Here is a 12,413-nt window from a genome sequence, read left to right on the forward strand (position 1 = left end):
CACTATTGCTCCCACTGCCCCCCAACGATGGGACACTATTGCTCCCACTGCCCCCCAACGATGGGACACTATTGCTCCCACTGCCCCCCAACGATGGGACACTATTGCTCCCACTGCCCCCCAACGATGGGACACTATTGCTCCCACTGCCCCCCCAACGATGGGACACTATTGCTCCCACTGCCCCCCCAACGATGGGACACTATTGCTCCCACTGCCCCCCCAACGATGGGACACTATTGCTCCCACTGCCCCCCCAACGATGGGACACTATTGCTCCCACTGCCCCCCCAACGATGGGACACTATTGCTCCCACTGCCCCCCCAACGATGGGACACTATTGCTCCCACTGCCCCCCCAACGATGGGACACTATTGCTCCCACTGCCCCCCCAACGATGGGACACTATTGCTCCCACTGCCCCCCCCAACGATGGGACACTATTGCTCCCACTGCCCCCCCCAACGATGGGACACTATTGCTCCCACTGCCCCCCCAACGATGGGACACTATTGCTCCCACTGCCCCCCCAACGATGGGACACTATTCCTCCCACTGCCCCCCAACGATGGGACACTATTCCTCCCACTGCCCCCCAACGATGGGACACACTGTTTACTTCCAGTGACACCAGGACATTTCCTATTCCCGCTGCCATAGTCTGACACCCCTTAGGTCTGAAAGACAGTAAACTGGACCTTTTGTATAGAAAGTTTGGGGACCTCTGTCCTATATTATGTATTGACTATACAGTACAGTCTGTAGCAGGGAAAAGAGATTCTTGCCTGGCCTTAAAATGTAAATCTTCCAATGGGGACAGCTGCTGTTGTGTCACTAAGATAGGAAAATAAGGGGGTGGTCCCCCCTGCTGGTTTAAGCCATAATGTGCTAGTATGCACTTCATACTAGCACATTATTGACACCCAAATGCATTATTTTACTATTTTCTACATTATGTTAGACTTACCTTTTTAGAACTGATCCCTCCAGCGGCACCCTGTCACCGCTGACAGGGATTTCATCTTCACCCAGTCGTCTTCCGGGTTTTCGGGGTCCGGCCATCTGATTGCGATGATGTCACTCCTGCACATGCGTGAGAGCCCCGGGCACGGCACAGAGCTCTGAAGGAACAGCACGGGTATACCGTTCCTTCAGAGAGTATGTGCTGGTGACGTCACCAGCTGCTACTTGCTGGAATTTCTCCTAAATGGTGCACATTTAGAAGATATTCATTTTTTTTTTTTTTTATAAGCCTACCTGTAGGTAACAAGTTTACTACCACTCTAAAGTAGAACTAACAGCAAACCTTTTTTTTTTTCTTATTTTGCATAGGGTTATTGTCAGTCAGAGGCTCTCTGCTCTGCCCCTCCTCTCTCACTGGAGTGATGGGCTGTTGAGGGCAGACCTCCAACTGTTGCAAAACTACAAGTCCCATCATGCCTCTGCCTCTGGGTGTCATGCTTGTGGCTGTCAGAGTCTTGCTATGCCTCATGGGACTTGTAGTTCTGAAACAGGTGGAGGTCCGCTAATTTCATATCCCTGCCATATATCGTTAATGGATAGATTCATGTACATCATGAATCTATCCACGGCCACTGCGGCCACCCTCTATTGATGTGTCCGACCTTTTGCAGGACAATGGGAGCATAAATTACAGCTATAGGCTCTATTAGGCTTCAAAATAGGGTTGACTCGGAGCACAAAGCATTGCGCTTGGAGTCCACACGAGTGTAATAGAAAAGCAACTGAATATTCGCTTTTTTTAACACTGAATTGCCTCTCCACCAATCAGGAAATACCTGATACCCATTTCCCGATTAGCTGAAAGGTCAGGCCAGTGCCGATCCTGACCTCCCTGGGGCCCTAAGCGAAATGACATGTCACATTAAAGAGTTGGGGGGGGGGGGGGGCGCTGCCCACAGTGACGTGTCACGTTAAAGATTGAAGTTGAGAAGCGGGGGGGAGGGGGTGTTCTGCTGTCGGAAATTACATCTTACATTAAAGTGAGAAGCTGGGGGGGCTGACTTCTTACCTCTTCTCCCATGCAGCCAGCGAGTTGAAAAGCGGGGTGAGGGGCTGAAAATGGAAAATGACTTCTCACCAGGCGGGGCCTCTAGTAATTTGGGGGGCCCTCTGCAGCTTTGTGGGGCCCTAAGCGGCTTGCATAGTGAGCATATAGGGCGGATCGGCCCTGGGTCAGGCGATCCTATTGGACGCCTAGGAGGAGACACATGGTAGAAGTGGCTGTGATCTCGGAAGTGAAGAGGACACAGAAAACGCTGCCAGATGCCCGCCGCAGCCTGATCCCCGCCGCTGTGTGCCTGTCAATCCCCGCCGCCGATGGGGTAAGTGCCGCTGGACCGGCAGACAGCGGGGGGGTTTTTTTCCCCCCCCCCCCCCCCCCAAACATAAAAACACCAGTGGCCACTGATAGAGTGTCACTTAAATGACAGTTCCAAGTCTGCAGGGGGTGATGACATCACATCTAAGTTGGCGACACCCAGCAGCACTTTCAGAGCTAGATGTATACAATGGAGGGCTTTTATAAATAACATGCATAGAATACATGAACAAGATTGTTGAAATGAACGGTCTGGTGACAGGGCCTCTTTAAATAGACTATAAATTCCCAATAAATGCGTAGGCGAGGAGTCTCTTTGGTTCAGGTTACATAACAATCCCTACGCGGCGTTCCCAGCGATTTGTATGGATGGCATGTCCTCTCATCTTCCTGATAAGGGTCAGATAATGAGCCGTCCCTGTTTACAGATACACATTGTCTCACGGATGAAGAATTTCATTGCACAGCTTGAGGTATGTTTTGAAAGGATCGTCTTGGAGTTGGGCAGTCTGCACTTTATTTTGGAAGGATTAATGGCTGTTTAAAATAGATGACTTATTGTGAAGTCTCATATATCTTCCTCGCTGATGAAAAGGTTGAATTTTTGCATTCTTGATCCGTGAGTAAACGCTCTCCAAAGAATGTGAACGTGTTCCTGCTGAAAATTCTCATTTAAAAATAGAAAATGGCATTGGCAGGCGAGCCGGTATATATGCGGATAAAAATAGGGAAATAAGGATGTGGATTTTTGAGATAAAAACATTCATTAATGTGCAACATAGGAATGTACAGGGTCACTTACATACACACAGGGGAGCATTGTTCCCTATTATATACCTAAAACCTTAAAGGGGTTGTAAAGGAAAAAAAAAATCCCTAAATAGCTTCCTTTACCTTAGTGCAGTCCTCTTCACTTGCCTCATCCTTCCATTTTGCTTTTAAATGTCCTTATTTCCTCTGAGAAATGCTCACTTCCTGTTCTTCTGTCTGTAACTACAGTACCTGTTGCCGAGAATGTGTTTCCAGCACGACAGCATTACGCTGATTCTCGGCGACAGGGTGCCGACATCTCGCACTCGCTGGAATAAACAAAGCACATTCCAGCGAGCACGTCATAGTAGCGACGGGTATCCGACTTGGATTCCCGCCAATTCTAGCTGCGGCGTTTGGTATGAATCCTGAGGGGGAACGCCAAATTTCAAATAAAAAAACGGCATGGGTCCCCCCCCAGGGGCATACCAGGCCCTTAGGTCTGGTATGGGTTGTAAGGAGCCCCCCCCCTACGCCGAAAAACTGGCATGGGGGTCCCCCACAATCCATACCAGACCCGTATCCAAAGCATGCTGCCCGGCCGGACAGGAAAGGAGTGGGGACGAGCGAGCGCCCCCCCCCCCTCCTGAGCCGTACCAGGCCGCATGCCCTCAACATGGAGGGGGTTGGGTGCTCTGGGGCAGGGGGGCGCCCTGCGGGCACCCCCCACCCCGGAGCACCCTGTCCCCATGTTAAGGACAGGGCCTCTTCCCGACAATCCTGGCGTTGGTTGTCGGGGTTTGCAGGCGGGGGGCTTATCGTAATCTGGAAGCCCCCTTTAATAAGGGGGTCCCCAGATACCGGCCCCCCACCCTAGGTGAATGAATATGGGGTACATCGTACCCCTACCCATTCACCTGGAGGCAAAGTGTAAAAGAAAATAAACACACGACACAGGGTTTTTAAAGTAATTTATTAGACAGCTCCGGGGGGGCCCCCCCTCTCTTCTTTAGCTCTTTTACCAGGGGAGGGGGCGCCTTCTTCCGCTCTCCGGGGGTCTTCTTCCACTCTCCGGGGGTCTTCTTCCACTCTCCGGGGGTCTTCTTCCGCTCTCCGGGGGTCTTCTCCCATCTTCTCCGCTGTCATCTCGGCCCTCCCCGGTGCCTTCTTCTTCAGGGTTGGCCGCTGCTATCTTCGTGTTAGCTCAATTACTAGTGGCGGCCAGCCCGCTCTTCTGTGACGTCTTCTTCTCTTCTTCTGCCGCCTTCCGATGTTGACACAACGCTTCTTCCCGCTGCAATGACGGGTGCGCGTTTCGCACCAATTTATATAGGCCTCTTATGATGTCACAGTCCCATCATGCTCCGGTACCTACCCATGTGGGTAGGTACCACGTTAGTAGGTTGCTGCTGCCACCCTTGGCCTGGGGTGGTAATGACACCCCCAGGCCAACAATGGTGGATAGTCCCAGCACAGCCATGGCTGGAACAGAGGCTAAATTACCCTTAATCATTCTTGTCTGAGCCAAATAACAACTCAGACCCCCACTAAATTGAAAGCAGCGCCTGTTCAACAGGAGCAGGGCGCTACAAAAAGAATAGCGGGGGTAAAAAAAAAAAGCACTTGTGGGTTTACCTAATCTTTTTTTTGTGTGTGACACTCCTTTAAGGGGGCGTGGCAGGGGGGTGTCCTATGTCTACATACTTTTGTTAATAGGTGTCTTTCATTCCCGTCGCAAAAAGTTGGGAGGTATGCAAGCCCTCCCCACCAAAACTGTGGCTGGACATACTGTAAACATATTTTGATTTGCAACATTCTGTAGGATTTTGTCAGGACCACACCGGGGTTCACTAGGTGTGGTAATTGGTTCTCGAACTGTTGGTCTGATGTTCTCCTTGTTTCTCTGGCAGGTCTCCTTTGATGTTGGCGTGTGAAGCCGGACAGATCAATATGGCGGATCTTTTGGTGCAAAGGGGAGCGAGCCTGACATTAACAGATGCCTTGGGCAATGATGTCATTCATTACGCCAGAATGTCGGGAAATCCTCACATCCTTACTCTTCTCCTCTCCAAAATGAGTCACGATGCGGGTATGTGGAGCCAGGCACTATGTATGTGATAGATCTCTCACCATCTCTCTACAGCCCTTATCTTACTCAAAGCCTCTTTGCCCAAGAATGGTCGTTTGATAATCCTGGGATTTGTCACGTGTATGGTAAACGCTGGACTTCCGTTCCCTTTTCTTTTTTTTCCCACCTACTTGAGATATTTGCTTTTTATTATTACTATACAGGATTTATATAGCGCCAACAGTTTGTGCAGCGCTTTACAACATGGGGTAGACAGTAGTTACAATACAAATCGATACAGGAGGGATCAGAGGGTCCTGCGCCTTAGAGCTTACAATCTAGAAGATTAACTTGTTTACTGCAAGTCACATACACCCCAGAAAAAAAGCAGTGCAATGTGGTTTTTTTTTTGTTTTTTTACATCAAACTCACCCGAGCTGTACATAGGTACTTTAGGAATCGAGATTAAAGAGACTCTGTCACCCCTTCCCTCTCTAGAGCAGAAGCCTCCAAACTTTACAAACAAAGGGCCAGATTCAGGAATAATTACGGCGGTGTAACGTATCCCCTTTACGTTACGCCGCCGCAAGTTTTCGGCGTAAGTGCTTGATTCACAAAGCACTTGCCTGTAAACTTGCGGCGGCGTAGCGTAAAGCCGTCCGGCGCAAGCCCGCCTAATTCAAATGGGGCGTGTACCATTTAAATTAGGCACGTTCCCGCGCCGAACGTTCTGCGCATGCTCCGTTAGGAAATTTTACGCCGTGCTTTGCGTGAAATTACGGCGCCCCGACGTGTGTTTTTTGAACGGCGACGTGTGTAATGTACTTTCGTATTCCCGGACGTCTTGCACAAAAAAAAAAAATTTGAAATTCGACGCGGGAACGACGGCCATACTTTAACATGGCTGTTCTAAATCTAAGCCATGAAATGGCAGGCTTAAGATTGCGACGGGAAAAACCGACTAGCGACGACGTAAGAGAATGCGACGAACACGCGTACCTTCGTGGATCGCCGTAAACAGCTAATTTGCATACCCGACGCTGGAAAACGACGCGAACTCCACCCAGCGGCCGCCGGAGAATTACACCTACGATCCGAAGGCGTACGAAGCCGTACGCCTGTCGGATCTATGCCAAAAGCCGTCGTATGTTTGTTTGTGAATTACAAATAAAGATACAACGCGGCAAATTTGAAAGTACGCCGGAGTATCAGCAGATACTCCGGCGTACTTTTTCTGTGAATCTGGCCCAAAAGTCCTTTAAAGCTGAACTCTGGGCATTTTTTTTTTCCCCCCGCAGTGGGGCTGTGTCCACACTGCACGGGCCTTCCAGTCCAACCAAGCCGACCCCCCCCCCCCCCCCCCCAATCCAGCAGTCCTAAAAATGGACTGTTCCTGACGTCAGCACGCTCCCTAAACAGGAACAGTCCACTACAGGACATGGGGAAATTAAGTTTTTGTCCGCAGACGTGCTTTAAACTTTAAGATGGCTGGACTGTGGCCAATGAGAGTAGAAAATTCCCCAGCATCAGTGGGAGTAGACAGTGTTTGGACTTGGTGGTCAGCAAGCATAAAACGATTAGTGAATGTAGGAGGAGGAATAGTGACTCATCATTGGTATTCGTTGAAGAAATAGGGCCCCATTGTTTATATCGGTGGGAATAATTATCCCCCATTTTTGCTATCAGTGGAAGGAACAGTGCCCCATTGTTAGTCATTGGGAGGAATAGTGCCCCATTGTTGGTGTCAGTGTCGGCCAGTGGAATTTTTTTTGGGAGGGGGGGCGGCAAACAGTATGCCAAACACATTCCCCCCACGGTCAGTCGGTAGCACTTACCCCATCACCGGCGTCTTTCCCTGCTTGGCGGCGGCCTCATGTTCTTCTGCTCTCCATGGGTCATCTAGCGTCAGCCTCTGGCTCTAATCGGGTGCTTCAAATAAAAATCCTGGCAGCTATGCATGAATCTATCCATTGCATATAGGGGGTGGCGTGGAGAGAGGTGGCCGCACCCGGGCGCCCCTAATGGACGGCCACCACTGGTCTTTGGAAAGAATAGTGCCCCATCCGTGGTATCAGTGGAAGGACAAATGCCCCATTGTTGGTGTCGGTGAGATGAATAGTTCCCCACTGTGGGTGTCGGTGAAAAGAATGGTGTCTCATTGTTGGTGTCAGTGGGTGGAATAGTGACTTGTATCAATTGGAGTGTACAGTGCCCCAAGGGCTAAATAAGGCAAGGCAAGCAAAGGGCCATGGTTTGGAGACCACTGCGCTAGAGCATTCTTTTCTTTTACTTTTTAGAGAAACATCTTTTATTTCACCCTGGGGTTGATTTACTAAAGGGAAATCCTCTCTGCACTACAAGTGCACTTGAAAGTGCAGTCACTGTAGATCTGATGGGGAAGCTCTGAAATTAGGGGAAGCTCTGCTGATTTTATCATCCAATCATGTGCAAGCAAAAACGCTTCCTTGCATGCCCCCCTCAGATCTACAGCGACTGCATTTGAAAGTGCACTTGCAGTGCAAAGTGGATTTGACTTTTGTAAATAACCCCCCCGTGTCATAATTACCAGGGGCCAGATTCTGGTAGATTGTGCGTTGGCGTAGCGTAAGCCATTTACTCTACGCCACCGCAACTTACTGGAGCAAGTGCCGTATTCCTCAAGCACTTGCTCCGTAATTTGCGGCGACGTAGTGTAAATGGCCCGGCGTATCCCCGCGTAATTCAAAGGGGGCGGCTTGTATTTAAATTAAGCGCGCCCCCGCGTTGATTGAACTGCGCATGCCCTGGGCTGAAAAAAAGTCCAGTGCGCATGCTCCAGCTCACGACGGAAAACGTCAATGACGCCGACGTGTGCGTCATTGACGTAAAGTCGTATTCAAGAACGACTTAGGAAAACTACGTACCCGACGGGAAAAGATGACGCGGACCCGACGCCATACTTAACATGGCATACGGCGGACTGGCGTAAGGTTACCCCTCATATAGCAGGGGTAACCTTACGCCTACGGAAACGACGTAAGCGACGACTACGCGACGCAAATTCGTTCGGGAATTGGCGTATAAGGCTCATTTGCATAGTCAAATGAGACCTGAACGTAAACGCCACCTAGCGGCCAGCGGCGAATTACATTTAAGATCCGACAGTGTAAGTCACTTACACCTGTCGGATCTTGGCCGTATCTATGCAAAAATGATTCTAGGAATCACTCGCATAGATACCCGGGTCAAAAAACAGAGATACAACGGTGTTTCCTGAGATACTCCGTCGTACCTCTTCTGAGAATCTGGCCCCAGGTGTTTAAAATTCTTGAAGGGGCAGCCACTGGGAGGTCAGTTAGTAATGACATGCGCACAACCCCCAGAACTACGTTTCCCCCAAAGCCCTTTCCCTACACAAAGTGTGTGGCCAGGCTCTTGGGAATCAAGACAGCAAAATCGTGTTGATGGGAAAGTAACAAGTGTATACAATAAAGCAGGCGGGGCTGACAACATTGCTTAGGATTTCAATGCAGAAAAGGAAGCATTGTCAGCAGAAGGTAGGGATGTCACTGGATTTCATGCAGGATCAACAATAATTTTGATGTACTTGCAGGGATAAAACACAGGATAATGTACATGTATTGTAGACGTATACTTAAAATGTTATTTTTGCCCAAACATACCCTTTAATTAACTGAATTTCACCTTTTTATTTCTCTACACAGGACTGAGAAGCCCAACCAAGCCATTGCAGGTACTTATCAATGATCCAAAAACATTTCTGCTCAAAACACCCCTTTTATGAGTCCAGCTCAGACTTTTTGTTTTGTTTTGGAGTAGGAAAGTGTAAGAACCTCTATTAGGAGTAGGAAAGTGTAAGAGCCTCTATTAGGAGTAGGAAAGTGTAAGCGCCTCCTATTAGTAGTAGGAAAGTGTAAGAACCTCTATTAGGAGTAGGAAAGTGTAAGTGTCTCTATTAGGAGTAGGAAAGTGTAAGAACCTCTATTAGGAGTAGGAAAGTGTAAGTGTCTCTATTAGGAGTAGGAAAGTGTAAGAACCTCTATTAGGAGTAGGAAAGTGTAAGCGCCTCCTATTAGGAGTAGGAAAGTGTAAGCGCCTCTATTAGTAGTAGGAAAGTGTAAGCGCCTCTATTAGGAGTAGGAAAGTGTAAGCGCCTCTATTAGGAGTAGGAAAGTGTAAGCGCCTCTATTAGGAGTAGGAAAGTGTAAGCGCCTCTATTAGGAGTAGGAAAGTGTAAGCGCCTCTATTAGGAGTAGGAAAGTGTAAGCGCCTCTATTAGGGGTAGGAAAGTGTAAGCGCCTCTATTAGGGGTAGGAAAGTGTAAGCGCCTCTATTAGGGGTAGGAAAGTGTAAGCGCCTCTATTAGGAGATCCATCCTCATTGTTGTCCATGTGACCGCTGACACACAAAGTAGAGTGAAAATCTATTTAAAGTAAAATAAAACTGTCTGTGCGTGTTCTGGGGCTCTTTGTTATTACTTTGGAAGTATATCTGCTGCACATAATGAGAACGTTTTCAAACTTATTTACCAATGCAAAATACTGTAAATCATAGTGACCAATTAATCTTGTACTGTTCACAGTAAACTAAAATTGAATTTGCTGCTGTGGTTTTGTGCATTTAGCTCATCCTAACTGTGATTTGCACTGCCTTACCCAATAAACCCATGTTGGTCTACGAGTTTAAATTGTAAACAGTTTGTTGCTTGTTTTTAATAGCTTCATTACCATTCAACCATCTTCTGATTTTTGACTTTCTTCCCTTTACATTTAGAGCAGGGGTCTCCAAACTTTCTAAACCAAGGGCCGGTTTATTGTCCTGGTGCCTCGTTGTTGTCAGTAGGAGACATAGTATGAGCAATAGTGCCCCAAGGGCTGGATAAAGGGAAACAAAGGGCCACATCTTGCCTGCGGGCCACAATTTGGAGACCACTGGTCTAGAATATGCTCTACTCTGGTTGTAGGTCTAGAATACAATCTCTTCTGGTTCTAGGTCTAGAATACAATCTCCTCTGGTTCTAGGTCTAGAATACAATCTCCTCTGGTTGTAGGTCTAGAATACAATCTTCTCTGATTGTAGGTCTAGAATACGGTCTCCTCTGGTTGTAGGTCTAGAATACAATCTCCTCTGGTTGTAGGTCTAGAATACAATCTCCTCTGGTTGTAGGTCTAGAATACAATCTTCTCTGGTTGTAGGTCTAGAATACGGTCTCCTCTGGTTGTAGGTCTAGAATACAATCTCCTCTGGTTCTAGGTCTAGAATACAATCTCCTCTGGTTCTAGGTCTAGCATACAATCTCCTCTGGTTGTAGGTCTAGAATACAATCTCCTCTGGTTGTAGGTCTAGAATACAATCTCCTCTGGTTGTAGGTCTAGAATACAATCTTCTCTGGTTGTAGGTCTAGAATACGGTCTCCTCTGGTTGTAGGTCTAGAATACAATCTCCTCTGGTTGTAGGTCTAGAATACAATCTCCTCTGGTTGTAGGTCTAGAATACAATCTCCTCTGGTTGTAGGTCTAGAATACAATCTCCTCTGGTTGTAGGTCTAGAATACAATCTCCTCTGGTTGTAGGTCTAGAATACAATCTCCTCTGGTTGTAGGTCTAGAATACAATCTCCTCTGGTTGTAGGTCTAGAATACAATCTCCTCTGGTTGTAGGTCTAGAATACAATCTCCTCTGGTTGTAGGTCTAGAATACAATCTCCTCTGGTTGTAGGTCTAGAATACAATCTCCTCTGGTTGTAGGTCTAGAATACAATCTCCTCTGGTTGTAGGTCTAGAACAGGGGTCTCCAAACTTTTAAACCAAAGACCAGTTTATTGTCCCTCAGACTTTAGGGGGGCTGGACTGCGGCCAGTGGGAGTAGAAAATGCCGCAGCGTCAGTGGGAGCAACAATGTGTCAGGCCTAGGAGTAAGAAAATGACATATGAAAGAATAGATATTGCAGCGCTATCTATTCTTTCACATTTATTCTGGGTTTGATACACCTCCAGTGCTGCAGCGGTACCCCTTTTTTCCACTTCCCCTCCCACTTCCCCCCTCCCCCTACCCTTTCCCTTGTCCATTTCTTTGATAGCGTGGTAATATTCCATCCCCTCAAGAAAATGACATAGTAGGAAGTGGAATAGTATCCAATTTTTGATATTGTATGAAGCAATAGAGCCCTTTTGATGGTGTCTATGGGAGAAATAGTGCCCTATCATTAGTGTCAATGGGAGGAATAGTGCCCCATCACTGATATCAGTGAGGGGAATTGTACCCCATCATTGGTATGAATGAGAGAAACGATGCCCTATTTTTGGGGTCAGTGGAAGTCGGAGGAATTACTGTATGTGCCGCTCTGTGTGTTAGTGGAAGGAATGGTGCCCCATTGTTGTCAGGAGAAATAGTATGAGGAATAGTGCCTCAAGGGCTGGATAAAGGGAAATAAAGGGCCACATCTTGCCGGCGGGCCACAGTTTGGAGACCACTGGTCTAGAATATGCTTTCATCTGGTTGTAGGTCTAGAATACAATCTTCTCTGGTTGTAGGTCTAGAATACAATCTTCTCTGGTTGTAGGTCTAGAATACGATCTTCTCTGGTTGTAGGTCTAGAATACGATCTTTGGTTGTAGGTCTAGAATACGATCTTTGGTTGTAGGTCTAGAATACGATCTCCTCTGGTTATAGGTCTAGAATACGATCTCCTCTGGTTGTAGGTCTAGAATACGATCTCCTCTGGTTGTAGGTCTAGAATACGATCTCCTCTGGTTGTAGGTCTAGAATACGATCTCCTCTGGTTGTAGGTCTAGAATACGATCTCTGGTTGTAGGTCTAGAATACGTTCTCCTCTGGTTGTAGGTCTAGAATACGTTCTCCTCTGGTTGTAGGTCTAGAATACGATCTCCTCTGGTTGTAGGTCTAGAATACAATCTTCTCTGGTTGTAAGTCTAGAACAGGGGTCTCCAAACTTTTAAAACAAAGGGCCAGTTTACTGACTTTAGGTGAGCGGGACTGTGGCCAGTGGGTATAGAACATTTCCAGGCTTCAGTGGGAGTAAACAATGCCCCATCTTTGGTATCAGGGGGGGAATATTGCCCCATTGTTGGTGCCAGTTACAAGAATTATGCCAGATTTTCGATGTCGGAGAGTAGAATAGCGTCTCATATTATTTGGACGAATAGTGCCTAAAGGGCCCCATCTGGCCCCCGGGCCTCAGTTTGGAGACCCCTGATCTAGAGAAGGAGTACATCTTGTAGCAATCAAAATCGC

At 47.7% G+C, this 12,413-nt stretch overlaps 1 protein-coding gene across 2 annotated transcripts in view; it reads left to right on the forward strand.

Annotated features, from left to right (window-relative positions):
- RAI14 (retinoic acid induced 14) overlaps positions 1-12,413 on the forward strand; it is a 264,682-nt gene that overhangs the window by 210,841 nt on the left and 41,428 nt on the right. For both annotated transcript variants that reach the window (XM_040338172.1, XM_040338181.1), the window contains exons 9-10: positions 5,003-5,181; positions 8,865-8,893. In XM_040338172.1, coding sequence (XP_040194106.1) covers positions 5,003-5,181; positions 8,865-8,893 — 208 coding nt within the window. The remainder of the gene's footprint in view (positions 1-5,002; positions 5,182-8,864; positions 8,894-12,413) is intronic.

The sequence above is a fragment of the Rana temporaria genome, chromosome 1 (assembly GCF_905171775.1).
Source record: "Rana temporaria chromosome 1, aRanTem1.1, whole genome shotgun sequence".
Lineage (NCBI taxonomy): Eukaryota > Metazoa > Chordata > Amphibia > Anura > Ranidae > Rana > Rana temporaria.